At 28.3% G+C, this 17,576-nt stretch overlaps 2 protein-coding genes across 2 annotated transcripts in view; one reads left to right on the top strand and one right to left on the bottom strand.

The window, feature by feature from the left end:
* LOC123290847 (neuroligin-4, Y-linked) overlaps positions 1-17,576 on the bottom strand; it is a 623,005-nt gene that overhangs the window by 593,488 nt on the left and 11,941 nt on the right. The gene's annotated exons all lie outside the window — the stretch shown is intronic.
* On the top strand, positions 5,093-10,097 carry LOC123290849 (proteasome subunit beta type-3-like). Its single transcript, XM_044871195.1, has 4 exons — positions 5,093-5,109; positions 7,176-7,533; positions 8,569-8,858; positions 10,053-10,097. The coding sequence occupies exons 2-3, from the start codon at positions 7,200-7,202 to the stop codon at positions 8,850-8,852; spliced, it is 618 nt and encodes a 205-aa protein (XP_044727130.1). The 5' UTR covers positions 5,093-5,109; positions 7,176-7,199; the 3' UTR covers positions 8,853-8,858; positions 10,053-10,097.

Here is a 17,576-nt window from a genome sequence, read left to right as displayed (position 1 = left end):
AGTTTAGAGTTCTGTATCCAAAATAACTAAAAAAGAGGCGATGATAATCAAAATTGATTCAGTTTGAAGAAGGCAATAAGGAAAAGGTAATTGAATGGAGAGTTTTCTTAGCTATATTTCATAGGATTTTTAAATTTCAATTGTAATAACCAGTTGGGTCCTGGAGCAGACCAAAAGAAACTAGAATTCTTGTTAATCGAATTTCACCGGAGATTCTAGTCAGCTTACAGACTGAATGACTCTCATTAATGTTATGTTAAAAGAAGTTTTGAAATAAATTTAGTTAAAAGAAGTTAAGAAGTTATTAAGTTAAAAGAAGTTAAGAAGTTTAAAAGAACTCTTGTATCCTCTCCCGCTATACTTCTTGAATCTCTATGAGATATTCAAACTAATGACTTTCATAACTTTATTTGGTAAGTGTATATTCTTTACGTTTACTAAACTTACTTAAAATGAAGCTTGTGGTATAAATAACATATCTATTAATCCTCTTTAAATGTTAAGAAGTTCTGTGACTCGAGAATTTGTACTTCTGTAAATAAGTATTGAAGTCACTCATTTTCGAACTTTTCAACTAGCATACACCTTCCATTTGACTTATAAAAATTACTTTTCAAACTGAGGTTAAAATTGCTTTTCGAATTGAATTTGAGAAATATTCATGTCACGTATAATAAACAATTCAACAGTAATACTAAATTGAATAAAATTCAAAAAAAAATACATAGAACGCCACTGGATTTAGAACAAATTTCAACTACGCGAACAAATAAAAGCAAGAAAAAAGTCATAAAAATATGATTTCCAATCTATATGACAAATTTATTAACTTTTTTCATCGAAAAATACATGGCAAAAAAAGGAAATGTTAAAAAATAAAATATTCTATGTGTAGAGAATACATACGAACATAAGAAAAACATTTCACATTTAGTTTGTAAAGTCATTGAGAAACATTATTATGATCATATAAACTGGTCAACTGAGAAGGACAGTTAAGTTCACAAATGTCTCCCGGGAAATTTAGAGTTTTGTGTAGAAGAGAGAATGTTATCGTCTATAGTCTGTATTACTATGTATAGTAGCTTATATTATATATACTCCAATCATCTTAGGGTTTCGCCTCGGAATCTAACGGAATAAGCTGAATTTTTGTACAAACCTTTATTTTGTTAGTACAAATGTTATTAAGATCAAAGGTATCGAAAATCAGTTTTTTGTGAATAACTAGTTATTTTGTCTTCAATCGTATTAACATTTAATATATAAGTTGTAGAAGATAAAATTTTCTATATATTTTGTCTGAAACTTTTTTTTTGTATGTTAAACCATTTTTAAAATATAGGGCGCAGAAGATGGTGCGGTCAGCTTAACGTACTTCAGCGCTGGGTCACTATTTATAAATATAAAGTATTAAAAAATTATTTAAGTAGTATTTAATGAATAATATAAGGAAAAAATCGCATATTAGACTAGGATTCACGATTGACCCTGTCTATTATACGGTTTTTCACCTAATTATCGATTAAATGTTACTTAAATAATTATTTAATACCGTATATTTATAAATATTTACTTTGCACTAAGGTACGTATAGCTGAGCTGCGGCCCTCTATTTCATAAACGGGTCTTCATACAAAAAAATCTCGACAAAATTTGTAGAAAATTTTATCCTCTACAACTTTTATAAAAATGCTAAAACGATTGAAGGCAAAAGAAACGTGATATTCACAAAAAAACTGATTTTCGATACGTTTGACCTTGAATATCTAAGGACGCGGACGCGTGACCGTATGTGACTTTTGAGACAACATTTGTAATATCAAAATAAAGGTTTGTACAAAAATTCAGCTTATTCCATTAGATTCCGAGGTTGACCATTTGGACTAAAATGATCGGGTTAGTATATACATACTACTATAACAAAATACTACTTAGTTACTAACTACATGTACTATATTATTTGTGATTCAAGTACAAGGATTTGCACACTGTAAACAGATGACCAGTGTAACATGAAAGTTTGAAACTGTAATAAACTCTAAATAATGAATGGTTTGCCATTTTATTTTCTTAAATCCACGAAACTCAAATAAACAAATAAAATTACAAATAACTTAAAATAACCCGTGTGAGGCATTTAGTTTACACAGTATACCGGGTGATCAGTTTTTAACGCACCACCGTCTTTTTTCTATAGTGCAAAATTTGAAAGTATCAAATAAAAATATTAAAAAATTTCAAATAATTGCAGTATCGTCTTCGGAGATACTGCAACCAAATTTCTTCAAGGGACCATTATACATTTTTTGCAGATTTTAAAATTACTATAGAGCTCGCGTTTTCGAAAATTATGACTTGCAATGTTAAAATATTCAAATATTCAAATTAACTCAGTGTTATACCAAATTAAGTAATTTTTTTTTAAATTCAAACTGAGGTAGGTCTATGTAGAAAGCCATAGGTCTGGGCTTTCAAGTTCGCTCGCGAGCTTAGTAAGTAAGTTTAATGAGCATATTCTTATATTCACCAGACCTTAACTACGAGGTTGCGATTATGTAGACTATTATCTTTGGATATACATATGAAAAGTTTAGAGAGTTAAAATAAGCCACAAACCAAACATGAGCTAATAAAATAAAATTCTAAATTTTGAGGTAGTGATAGTTCCTTTTCGATCTCTTTTTTGTGTAATAAAAGTCATTTTATTAAGAAAGATTAAGTTACGATGGCTTATTGACATGAACATCAATTAATTGTTTATAAATTTCCTTTTTAAAACAAATTGGCCGTAAAAGCCGATTTTTATTTCCAAGCTTATTTTCAACCAACAGTTTAACATTCATCCGTATTTGTAGTTTCCACTTAACAAATCTGGAGGACCATACATACAGGAATAAACTTTTTTCCAGAATATTTCAGCCTTTTAAATGGCAGATTTACTGTAAAATTCACTGTTTAACCATGTTAGTCGTTTCAACTTTCCCATTTTAAGAACTAAAATATTTTATTTCAAATTCACTTTTGGCTTCGATTACTTAAAAACCAAGTTAAAACGTCGAAATTTATACGATTTATTTTGACGTATTAAACAAAATCTCATTGTCGGGGCGCAGACCTCGGCGCCGCAACAGCAATAAAATGTATGCTATTATCAGCTCACCTAGCTGATTACAGTACAATTTCACTAATCCTACAGTATTAAAAAACAGAGGGTGACGGATTATTGGAATTATGTTCGGATTACTGGATTGTATAGAAAAATTCATAATGAATATCATCACTGGAATGAGAATAATCTTTTTTGGTAATTTTTTTATAAAATTAAATTACAGGGTACCGGATTATTGAACGTATCGGTCTATTGAAGTACCAGATTAGTGAGATTGTACTGTATTTTGATTGAAAATAAAGATAATAGATTGATGCTTATTTTAACGATTTTGTTACTTATTGTCTGCATGTAAATCGGCCCTGATTTTGATGATATAATCAAAATACCCAAAACACTGCATTAATTAAAATTTCTCCAGTTCTAACATCCTGTAAATATCTACGCCACTTCTGTAATCTGTGGGTACATTAATCATTTGTTTTTTAATTATTTTTTTGCAAAATTCCGCATATATTTTCTTGGGCTGATAAATTTAATTAATGAAACGTTTTATGTAATGTGAAGTGAATTATAGTGAAATACTGAAATCAGTTAAAAATCCACATAGAACCAATTGAATCAAAAGAATGTTAAAAAAATTTTTAGAAAAACAGTTTGGCGATATAATTCTATTAAATGCATCAAAGTAAAGCTAATGAAATATTTTTTTCGTGATATTGCTTGGTCTAAAATGTCAATTGGATAATTTCGTTAATAATTCAAAATTAGTTTTTCAATGATTTTATGAATTTATTTTAACGTTAATTATTGGTTGGTTGGTTGGTTTCCATTCAAAGACCAAATTACACATCAAAAATAGCATTATAAAATTGTTACTCTTCATTTTCGTTTTATTAAGCTATAAATGGGCAAATTTCACCTTCAAATCGTGGCGCTACGGATATCGTAATCTTGCCATATGTTTTGATAGGTTTATCGAAAACTAGAAAATTGATATTTTTATTTTTCGTTTATCTTCCGTACCTATTTTTTAAAATACCATCGTTCAGTTAGACTTTGAATTCAAGTCTTTACTTGAATAAATCAACATAATAAAAAATTAAAATATTAATATAAAATGTAATTTGAATTTAAGAGTTATGCATCAAGCATCAACTTAAAGCTACGTTAATCTAACATTATTTGAAAACTTCACACAATAGGAAGTAAAGTGTCGTTATTAAAAAACTATTAATTTTTTTTTTAAATTACACAAACCATCCGCCACCATAAGCCAAAGCCATGTTTATACGTACACACATAAAAAAAATTGATTGTCACAAATATATTTTATGACATTTTGATAAATAGTTTTTTCTTTCATTTTAACAATAATTTTTTGTATACAATTATAATAGCATATAGTCATCGTATAAAGTATGATGTATGTGTATATACTATATGTAGAATTTTCTCATTTCCAAATAATTTATTTTCTGACAGCCACATTTCATTTAAATATTTTGTAAATTATACAATGAATTATGTATGAAAACGGATTATATACATGGTATTTGTTTGTTGTTTGGTAAATATGATTTTTTTTTGGAAAATCATTCGCTTTTTTCATAATAATATTTCTGTCATTTACAACGATTGAACTTTATTGAGAGCAATTAAGAAAATCAACTTTTTCATAAAATAAATAAGTTTATTTTCTTTTTAGACAAAGTTTTATTATTAAAATGAATTGAAGTGTATAAACTGGAACTATTTATAATAGAATATAGTTATTATTCCTTTTATCAAAATGTAAGAATGAGAATTTAAAAGAGTTGACATTATTTCTTTAAATTGCAAACAATTGAAAACACAATTGTGAATGTGTTGAACAAGAGAGTTTGACGGTTTTGAAGACCATTGATTTTATATATTTATTGTACGTAACTTTTTGTGATAAAAAATATATTATTCAAACTGCATTGGGTAAAAATTATTGTGATTGCAGCTATAATGTAAGTTTTTTATCATATTGTATTTTATTTTTCAATTTACCATTTCAGATTTCAAAAAATGTAATAGACCAAGAGTTAGTTGTAGTTTTTTCTCTATTCTCTATAATATACTTTTACTTTGATAAAAATGTTTACTTAAGGGGTAAAAATGCTGCCGTTAGCATATTCATATAAAATGACTATTTATGAATTCGTCAACATTAATAAACGGGTAGCTCGTTACAGTAAAACTGCACTTACACGGATTTCGAAATTTCGCATATTAATCAATGCTATTTAACGATGATAAGTACAATATGGACTAGATGTGTCAGAGTTTATTTGCCACTCTTTTTTATGACCATAAGTTTAGTATTTTTCCAGAATAAGTTGAAAATATGAGGTTATTGCGGTTTTCTTGATATGTCGATACAGAAATTCGTAGGAAACAATTCTTTTTTATTCGTCCGATCAATAGAAGCAGAGATATTCAAGAAAACGCCACCAAAGAAAACAATGTAGAGACAACGCTCCGAGACAAGTTCCGGAGCGCGGATCGTTCTGGAACCGGAAAACTCCTTTTCTGTATTTTTTACAACAAACAAAACCTATTTAAAAAATTGGCCATTTTCAAAAAATTTTCTAATTCATTATCAAAATCCGGTCGATTTATAAAACTATTATATAAAACTGAACCAGCTCCCGGTCGTCAATTAGTTAAATTAATAATGATTTTCTATCACCATAGTATGCTCTATGCAAGTGTGTATGTTATTTTCTGCCGACTGAATGTAATTATATTGGTGTCATTGATATAGACTGGGGAAAAAATGTTTTCTATGAAAACGGAGATATAAAAAATTGAAAATATATTTAAATTTTCCTACTCGCGACTCAAAGTACTGAGCCTCTACTGATGATTTAAATATGAAATGAATATGATGGTGTAAACATTATCTTAGAACATGTAATTAAATGGCATAAAAAAGAAATTTAAGTATGTTAATAGACTAACGAAATAGAGTTGTGAATAATTAATGTATAATATATTATATGTTCTATGGTTTTTTGTTTGTTTATACCATGGAGATAGATGTTTATATCCCTCTTCAACCGCCACCTATAGTTTTTTGCAGTCGCGAATAATACACAAATCAATTCTAGATTATAGAGTAGTCTGACCTGAACATAACACAATATCGGCAATTGATAACCAATACATGGACTTAACATTTTTAAAAACCAGTCAAAATATTCAAATTCAAATCAGATAAAACCCAATCCACCGACTGGCGATCATAATTTGTACTAATTAAAACAATAAATGGACCCGTTTTCAGTAGTTCGAATTTACTTATCATTTATCACTATACTACCAGTTTACTTATCATTTATCAATAGACGTTGGTAACCTTTTGTACAAAAGCAATGCATATTTTGTCACTTTAAGTCGGACACAACGTGATTTCAAAATCCATACAGCCGACATTTTTAGCAAAACAAAAACTAGACTTGCTGAAAAAATTCTATATATGTTGACAAAATTGAATCAAAACGTTTCCAAAATTTTCAGCTATATTTTGCAAGCCAAAATTTGCACTTTTCCGCGCCAATTACTGGAACCGTTCATGTGATTTCTAGAATTTAGAAATTATTAACAGTTCAATTTCAATTTAATTTCGGAAAATTTACGGAACATATAACCTTTCTAAATACTTCCCTGTATTTATAATTTACATTACTTACTGATTTCGTCCTTTTTTAATTTGTTAACTTTCGTGTATTCGATACTAAATAATTTCTACAAGGTTATACCTTTGCCAACGGAGGAGAATAGAGTTCATTTACTTTGCCATTAAGGAATATGTCTAAACAGTTGTAGAGTTTTTGGCAGCATTGCTAGTTTTTACACGAAAAGTAAAATATGTAAAAGAAGAGCAATGGTCCGTCGAATTTAAGGTAGTATTTTTTTCATATCCAGGCTTTACCATAAAAAATGTTACTTGAATATAAGAATAAACTTTCGTGAAATAATCATTTAAATTTTTGCTTTTAATCTAAATAAAATTTTTTTACTTATTTTTTAGTATTTTTATGATATTAATTCCATTATGATCAGCATATTACAATATAATGGCAGTGCAGTCGTTGCAATGTGTGGTAAGAAATGTGTAGCAATTGGCACAGATACAAGATACGGTATTCAAAGTCAATTAGTTGCAACAAATAAAGAAAAAGTTTATAAAGTTGGACCACATTTGTATGTTGGATTGCCTGGATTAGTAACAGATGCTCAGAGTGTGTTACAAACATTAACGTTTCGTAAAAATTTGTATGAATTAAAAGAAGGACGTAAAATTAAACCCAGAGTATTATCTAGAATGGTCTCAAATATGCTGTATGAAAAACGGTTTGGACCATATTTTGTTGAACCAGTTGTTGCCGGTGAGAAAATTCAAACAATTTTACTTTTTATCAAAATAAAATAATAGTTTCTTATTAATGGCTGATTTGAATTTGAAAATAATCGTAATAAAAAGAGAATAAAGTGATCAACGTGACAAATATTTAAGAAGAGTATTTTTTGCTGTTTTTAGATCAATTAACGATATGGGACTTCCTTAATTATTACCGTTTGTAATTTTGAGGAAATCTCGTTTAACTTTATCCTAATTTAAATTTTTAATATCTGGATGACCGAGCTTTGCTCGGTTATTCGCCAATAGATGTCAGCAAGAGTCATATTTTTCACTTTAGACTACTCAAACGCCTCCTTTTTGTTATGTTATAATTTGCATTGTATTTCATTAACTACGTTATACACCAATAGATGTCTGATGAATTTTTTTCACTTTAGACTACTCAAACGCCTCCTTTTTGTTATGTTATAATTTGCATTGTATTTCATTAACTACGTTATACACCAATAGATGTCTGATGAATTTTTCATGAAAAGACGGATAAAAGGACATTTCTGATAAATGAAACCTAGCTAGATCGACTTATCGCCCCAAAAAACCCCTACATACTCATTTTCATGAAAATCGTTGGAGCCATTTCCAAGATCGTTGATATATATATATATATATATATATATATATATATATATATATATATATACAAGAATTGCTCGTTTAAATATATAAGATAACAAACAAAGTTGTAGAAAATATAGTTTAATACAATGTTAATCTTCTTTTCTCTTGCGTCTGGAAAATTCTTTTTTTTAAATAGTGAAGGTAAATATCTCGGTAAAGAGATGGACAAAAATACTAAGCAAATAAATTATAGTGAATCTTATTTTCTACAACTTTTTAGGCCAATTTCAATTTAGATATTTCCAAATTGAAAAAGCTCTCTCTTTACTGAAGCTCTCTCGTTAATGTATCACTCTGCTCTTTACTGCTGTAGTTTTGAATTACCCTGTATAATGAAAAATTATTATTTTTGTAACATTTTCTATGTTTTTTTTTTGGAAAGGCTTGGATAATAATATGGACCCATATATATGTAATATGGATATAATTGGATGTGTGAATGAAACAAATGATTTTGTTGTGGGTGGCACATGTTCCGGACAATTATATGGAATGTGTGAATCATTATGGGAACCTGATAAAGAACCTGATGATTTATTTGAAACAATTTCACAAGCTTTAACGAATGCAGTGGATCGTGATGCAATGTCAGGTTGGGGTGCTATTATTTATCTTATTGAAGAAAATGGCATTTCAGTTAAATCATTAAAAACCAGAATGGACTGAACGAGCGTAAGTTTTCATTTTTTTCATTTATATACAACTCATTACATTTCACATCAATTTTAAAAGACTATACGCAATTAAAAGCAAATGTAGGTGTCAACAATATCGGCTTCTAAGTTAGGTTTAACCGATTACATGTAAATAAAAAGTTTTTTAAGTTATTGATGTAAGATGTTGGATGTTGGAACAAGTCCTAACCCTAGTTTACGTTAGTTACGGATTTTATATCCTGACGTCATGTCAGCTATTTTCCTTTTAATTCAAATTTTACTTAGCTCTTTCTGAAGTAGCAGTTTTGAAAAATTTTTCGAAATTGAATTTTAGTAATTTTTAAGTAATTTTGTAAAATTTTCTAATTTTTTTATTCTAATCAGTTAAAAATAAAACAAAATTGATTTAATGTCATTTTATACTCTTTTCATGACGATTAAATCTTGACGATTTGGAATAAACTTTAGGCAATGAATATATTCATTTACATGATCAACTCAAAGATTCTTTAGCAAATACGGAAGATGTACGCTCTGCACAAAAAATATGTATTGCATTCACGGTGTTTTGTGAATGTGTTTTTCCACTCTAAAAAGGGTTAAAAGCCTATTTGCGCGCAAGCATGGTCCAAGATAGACTTAATGCTCTTATATTACTGTCTATTTAGCTAAAAAATTAATTACGACGTTATAATCGACGTTTTAGCGCGGACCAAAGCCAGGAAAAAGAAATTTTCAAATTGATTAATATTTAAAAAAACCTATAGATTATTCTGTCTAAAGTCTAAAGTTTATATTTATATTTATGTCATGTTTATTAGTAATATTTAAAAAATTATATTTTAATAAAATAAAAATTTTGGATCAATAAATTAATGAAATTCATTTTTTCCTAGGGCGACAACTAGCCTAAATCCGTCACTGTTGTAGCTATTTATTGAATTGAGTACCAGAAATAATTTAAAATAATTTTGGTATGTTTTTAATTTCAAAGCACTATTTTCTCTCTTATTTATTACAAACAAGACTTAATGAAGAACGACTGTCGCAATATTTATTTTAATAAGTATTGCCTTTTATCAACTTTATTCATTAAAAACAGTGTAAAATTAGAAAGAGTTAATTATCATTATCACTTATCTTTATTTGTATACCTTTTATTCGATTGTTTAATTTTTGTTTATAACATTTTCGTTAAATTATTTTCCAGGATATTCACAAACAATGAAAACATACAAAAATTTATTTCAACCGCAAACAAATCGTAGTTGTAATTAAATTGTAATTTGTGTTGTAATCAAATATTGTTATTGTATAAAATAATAGTAAAATAAAGTGGAAAATTTAACTAAATTCATTCAAATTTTAACCATCTGAATTATTTTAATATATTTTGTGTAGGTACTGTTATCAACTTTTTACTATAAACTAGATTTTAACTTAATGACTTTTCTGAGGTATTTTCATTTATAACACTCATTTTAATATATTTATAGAAATTACAAACATATCTGGACTAGTTATATTGTGGTTAGTTTTCCAAGAAAAACTTCGAATATAGGTTTATGAAAAGCAGAGAACTTATTTTCAAAATTCTTCAACAATAATTATGATTTATTATAAAAAATTTAATGCATTTTTACCCGTTGGTACTTATGTGATTGTGCCCTCCTACCGCATGTTACGCATTAAAGTTTAGGTAAGGGAGAATTATAATAAATTGTTTTTTGAACCTCTTTCAAAAAATAAAAAACAAATCTAGCTGTTAGAAATTTGTATTTTTTCTTACTGATCCGATCGCGAAAAATTTCCAGAATTTAAACTACAAAATGGAATCGATATGCTATTTTCATTTTTATCGAACATATGGCCTGATAACTGTCAGGTATTAACTACACTATTGACATCAATATTCGACCCAGTTTTCGGCCTATTCGTTTTTTTATTAGAATCTGAACGAAAAATTTGAGATGCATAACGGAAGATCGTAATCAACGACCCATTTTTTATCACATTAGATCCCGATGCATAACGATAAAAAGCATGCTAGTAGAAAATCATTAAGTGACTAGAATAATACCTCTAAAATCTATAACGAATAAATTAAATAAAATTTAGGAAATTGATTATTAGTTTTCAATTTAATGTGTAGGTGTCGGTGAAAAAGTTGTTTGAATTTATTTAATTAATAATACTAATGTACTTATCTAGTATATGTGTAGCTAACCATTATTTTAGTTTAAAATTAAATATATTTACATAATATACATTACAGGATGTCTTTTTAAAGTTGACATATGCTTGAAACTCGAGAAATAATTTAATCGAAGACAATGCGTTAAACGAAAAATGTTAGTTTCAAAGGCACACATCTTATACCGGCATCGAATTCGATGTAAGTTTTCAGGTTCAATTAAAACCTCACTCTGATTCATAACGGACAAACATTAGCTTTAAAATAGAAAATTGTTTTGTATAAATACGTAAACATGAAAACGTTTTGAAACATTGTTTTGTAAGCCGAATAGTTGACAGCATAAATTTATCTTTTTGTGCGTTTGTTCAAACAATTTGAACAAAAATGGTCTTTATAAAAAAACAAACTACTTTTATTGGATTTATTTTGGAAAATTTTTTTTTGAAGAGTACTTTTTCATTCCTTTTTTGTCTAAACTGCACCTACGGTTTGCGGAAAAATGTTTCAAGAAAAAATGTGACTTTTTTAATCAATACCAACTTTCTAATTTAAAGTGTTTATCTATCGATTAACAGTTATGGAGTAGAGTGAACTTTTCATTGGGCTTGAAAACCTAGGTCAAGTTTAATGTATGCGTAAGTTGTGCGCCTACATACACATCATTTTTCGCTTGAAGCATTTTTATCGACAAGTTCTTTTCGAGTTTCAAGCATATGCGAGCTTAAAAAGCACCCTGTATAGAAAACTCATGGTATAAACGCCGATTGTTTGTTTAATTCTGTTGTAAGTAGTATACATACTAAACTAATACATACCTACACAATGGAATCGATAATGAATAAGTTAAAATAACATTCATGATCTGAAATACAGAGAGAAGTGTTGTTCACTCTTGAGCAGAAACCGTCCCCATGACTGATGATATTTTAAGCCAACTTTCTGCATTGCAGTCACTTAAGAAACTGTCGTAATCATGTGGTTAAAGGACATTGAAGTAAACGCAGCCCAGTTATGATAATAAAATATAATCTTTTTGTTATTCTTACTAACACAAGAGGGATGGCCGTATAGTTGATTAAAAAAATCTCTTATGTAAAACATGTTTCTATCTCTAACGAGCCGTTCAAGATATTTGTCATTAAAAATTAATAGTGCCTAAGGACTTTTTGATCAGACTGTATAATAATTATAGTCTATCTTTACATTATTATATATAATAACATAATAATAACATTCTCCATAAGGAATTCTGATTTTCAAAACAATGCACACAATAAATCTTTACACTTTCATTGCCATAGTATATAGTCAGAAAGTTTTACACACCTTCTTCTAGTTTAAGGAACAGGAACATTTTCCTTTCCAATATTTATTTAGAGATTTATGAATCACAATGACTATGCATTACTTTAAAATACGTATGGATAAATTAATCTACTATTGTGAATAAATGTTTATTGTACTCAGTTTTGTCATTAAATATTGACTGTATCTGTAGTGGATGTTTCACAAAGTGACATAGATGCCACCTGGCGACGACTAGTTTTACTTTAACCAAATTAAATTACATACTTCTATCTAGACTAGAGGTGATGGGTAATTATCAAAGCTGCGCTGCTGCTATTTCGTTCCAGGTGATGTCCTAAGTTCATGACGTAAATTTTATGTAGGTACCAGTGGGATTTCACAGGTTTAAGTAGTACTATGTTTTAACGTTATATGTTATAGCGTTCAAAGATTGTGTTAGTGATTTTTCCGATAATCAGTAGTTCATTTAAAATCGGTAAAGTTTGATAAAATAAACGTAACAATAAAATTTTTATTTGTGAACTTTGGGTAATCTTATACGTATAACTAAAGTTTATGTTCAGCACAATTTAAAAAAAGTTAAGTCAGTTTTCCCAACCTATAGTTTTGTGAAATTCCAATGACGAAGGCAGGCTTCTCAAAAATATTCTTTGATTTGAAACATCAAACGCAGAATGGCAATTGTCTTAAATATATCGCCTTGCTTCGATATTCCCTGATAGAATATTATCATTTAATACAACGGTTGTGAAACACTTTGTAGTGTTTGTTATATTATGTAACTATTACACTGTAAATCGTAAAGTTTAAACATATTATTTTAACATTTGGTTAGTTTAAAGAACAAAACTCCCGTACTCATAGGTACTTCTAACATTACATAAGTATATGCGTTTATTCTACGCCGTGTTACAAAAGTAATAGGGCGGTCCAAGAACTTTTCAGAGTTGGCAACAAAAGAAACCTTTTTTTGGAGAAGCCTTTTTTTGGAAAAAGTCTCAGACAAAAATCTATGTAGTGATTATGTAAATATGATTTTTAATTAAGGCCCTATGAAAATCGACTTCAAAATTTTAAATTGTCCCCATATTTTTTGTCGAATGTCAACTTCAAGATCTAATTAAACCGTTGGATTCCTCATTGAAACTTACATAAGAATGGCTGTTAAAAATTAGCTATTAAAAATTTGCAAAAAACTGTTTTGAAAAAAATATGTTCCGCTTTATTTTATTTACACGAATCGACAACAAAATAGGTTTCCGTTTCAATTTTTGATGTTGATCATCATAGGCCTTTCATGTTCATTGAACCTTTTGATCCTTGAAACGTTTGTCCAAAATATGTTACCAAAAATTGCTTCTTTGGAAAGTTCTTGGACCATCCCGTAACTTTTGTGACATCCGATATATTATCATTGTATAACCTATATCTGTTTCACTATATTATACATATTACGTTTGTATAATTACGCTCTATTAATTCCAACAGTCGACATCATGGATTCGCTAGTACTTATGACGACCGTCAGTGTTGTTATAGTATTGTTCACTATCATGTTACAAAAGTGTACTTTAAATGAATTTCTCATTTTGTTTTTAACCAAAATCCGGTTGTTCTGTGTAAGTAATCTGTTTTAGATAAATTAAGTTATTATTTGTATTTAGAAATTTTACAAAATAAATCGATATTACATTAAATAGTTTAAGATTCAATTCCAAACTACTTGAAATAATCCGTTTAGCTTCATTTTTACTAGTAATTTTTTTCCTAGCGTTTTCCGACTAGGGAAAATTAAATTATTATGGTAATATGTAAACGTGCATCAGCTCGAGAAAACACAAAAATTTTTAACGTACCAGCGCTCCTTCTCTTTATTGTACAAATCTCTCCTAGCAATAATATATCTCTGGCATACAAGCCAGAGAAACTCTTCACAGTCTAAGTGGTATTTTTTTTCACGATATTTAATGGTTTTTTTCACGATTCAAATGACTTATCAAACTTTTATTTAAAATGTAAACTCGAAAAAGATAATGACGGGAAGCTAAAATTTAAGGTTTCTGACCTTTTTAAATACTCATATCTCTATCTCTATCTCTACATATAATAAATGCGAAAGTAAGCATGTTTGTTTGTTTGTTTAATGGTTTTAAATGAAACTGCACAGCAATATAGCTCATACTTCAGAATAACACATGAGCTATAACTGATAAAGATATATTAAAAAATAAATTAAATTTAATCTGACATTAACTATTTTAAATTTTTACAGAAATCTTTAATTTATGGTTCAAAATGATGATTATAGATGGAGCAGATCTATAATCATCCTTTTGGACCATAAATTAAAGTATTCTGTAAAAATTTAAAATAGTAAATGTTAAACCATTCATAGCCAATTTTTTTGTATACTCCCTGAATCATGACTATTTTACATTTAACAAAACTGAAAAATGTGCACATCAAGAGAGGTGGAGGCTATAAAGCGGTGTTTTTTACTTTTAAGCCCAGTGAAACGGGCGGATATCAAGCTAGTTCTATTATATTTTCATATCGACTAACTGTTGAAATGAAACCTACACTGAAGTTTAGATAGTTCACTTATGAATAAATTCCCTCGAATAAAATCAATCGGCTAGAGTCACCAAAATGAACAAAGAATTACACAACTTGTGGCGAAAACAATTCTTCTTAGTTTAGCGACCGTTAAGACATAATAAATTATGCTCATTTTAAAGATTTTCGTCGAATAATATAACTGAACAATCACGCAATATCGTAGAAGTATTTTTTATAGCCATGAACAACATAAAATTATAATTAAGTTTAATTAAAAAATATTTTACGAACAAAAAGGACTTTGAATTTAAAGTAAATTCAAGTATGTTGAGAAAAAATTAAATTAACTTTCTAAGAAATATGTGTAGACATATAATATAAATACATAAGCGTACAGAAAAGAATAATTTATAGCATTAAAAAAAAAAGAAAATTTACTTAGCATACATACCGGGAGTGAAATATAAATATGATGATAAATTTAGAAGGGAGACAAAACAACTATGTATAAGAGAATGTATTAAATATTACGTTGTGGAAAAATGTCATAAATTTAGTTTTAGTGTTCTTAGTTTCAGATAAAGATAAAATATATTATGTTACTTTCATCAAAATAAGAATAATATAAAAAGAAATTAAGATGCTTCGTAATATAAAGAAATCGAATAAAAATCAATGAATATCTTGCATAAAGGAAAATAAAATTAGTTTTGATAAAAAGCTAATTTTTTATTCAATTTTACTTTTACAGCAAACTTTCATTTAACCTTCCATAAGCTAGGTGCTTGCTTATATATTTTCAAAAACTTATAGACCCGTTGTAATAGATGAATTGGATATTAAAAATTATTACTAGTAGAAGTGATTATAACTTATTATACCAGCGAATTTAACCAATCCGTGCAAAACGATATTATTTTAGTAATTGTTAGTCATGTTGAAATCGAATCGAATTTTCAATAGATTGATATTTAGTATATTTTATTTATACTATCCCAATAAAGAATTTGTAACAAGCCGTGGGTATGGTCTGGTGCAACCCTTGAGCTCCACACGAATAACTTCCCATCATAATAAATATTTATAAATATTTAAAAAAAATAAAAACACGACCGAATCGAAACGACTCAACCGAATATAATGAAATTATTTTCGAATCATATTGATGTTAATACACTTCGATCGATACCTCAACAAAGTCGATATCTTTTTTTGTTCGCGCGTACGTATACACATACACACACACATACTTCTTCTCTAAATTGGTGTTAATGCTTGTCCTAATCATGAAACGCGAAGATATCGATTTCGAAAATCGGACCCATTACAATAACTTCCTATACTGGGAAGTTAAAAATAACTAAATTTTGGCTCCAGGGCCTCCGAGTTCTAAAAACAGCTCTTCATATTTTGCATACTCAACTAACCCAGTATCCGCGATTCCGCGCTAAAAGAATGATATGTAATTTAATAATTCTATTAATAAAAAACACAGCAGAGTAAAACATTTTTATGAGAAGAATTGTGTATTAGATGATAAAACACACCCTGATGGAAAATGTAATTTACTAGAATAAATAAATGACATCAAAATCATAGTAAGCAGATATTAGGCTATTCATACGGTTTGTAAAATGTACATAAACATGAACGACATATGAAAGTTCACTAAACATAAAAATATCACTAACAAATTTCGTAAAGATAGCAGATCATTCTTGAATTATTTTATTTACTAGCTTGATACCCGTCCTCTTCACAAGACTTAAAAGTAAAAACCACTCCTTTATAGCCTCCACCTCTCTTGATTTCACTTATCCCCTTCCATAACAAAATTTTAAATTTATACAAAAACATTTAATTTAATGTTCAAAATGATGATCATAAATGGAGTAGTAAAATGTCAGACTAAATTTAATTTAATTATTATTATTTAACAAAAAATATATCTTTATAAATTATAGCTCATGTGTTATTCTGATGTATGAGCTATATTTTTATACAGTTTCATTCAAATCCATTCGGTAGTTTTTGTGTGAAAGCGTAACAAACAAACAAAGAGCCTTACTTTCACATTTATAATATATATAGGGATATATAGGGATTTAGTTTATTATTTTTTGCGCCGCTTTATAGTGCACTGAATATAAGTAGAAATATGCAGTGCTACTGTTTCCCCCGACGTTCACTGTAAATAATGAATACATAAGTATACAAAAATAGCATACAAATAATATTTTTTGAAGTGAAGCGCGAACAAATACCAAAAATTTCGAAAAGAGGTCAAACATGCATGTATATACGAGAAAAACAAATAGAATTTTTGTCTATCCAATGGAAGACACAAAAATAAAGAATTATAAACTAAAATTATTTGAGTACAATTATTACTAGAATGTCAAAAAAATCTATATTTTAGTTCTAAAATATTAAGTTTATTTAGTCTGTTTAAGGTTTCACTATTGTCAAGAAGGTTAAACACATACACATTTGGATCTATTTCTAAACGATACACATTGTTTTCACTAAATCGCACTATTTCTTCACGCACTGTAAACACATTTAAACTACGATGTAGGTCATGGTTTCGTACGTACCATGGCGAATCACTTATCGTACGCAGCAATTTGGACTGAAAACGCTGTTAATTAAGTCTCAATGTTACTAATA

The sequence above is a fragment of the Chrysoperla carnea genome, chromosome 1 (genome assembly GCF_905475395.1).
Source record: "Chrysoperla carnea chromosome 1, inChrCarn1.1, whole genome shotgun sequence".
Lineage (NCBI taxonomy): Eukaryota > Metazoa > Arthropoda > Insecta > Neuroptera > Chrysopidae > Chrysoperla > Chrysoperla carnea.
Note: the sequence above shows the minus strand (reverse complement) of the source record. Positions and strands in the feature narration are given on the sequence as shown.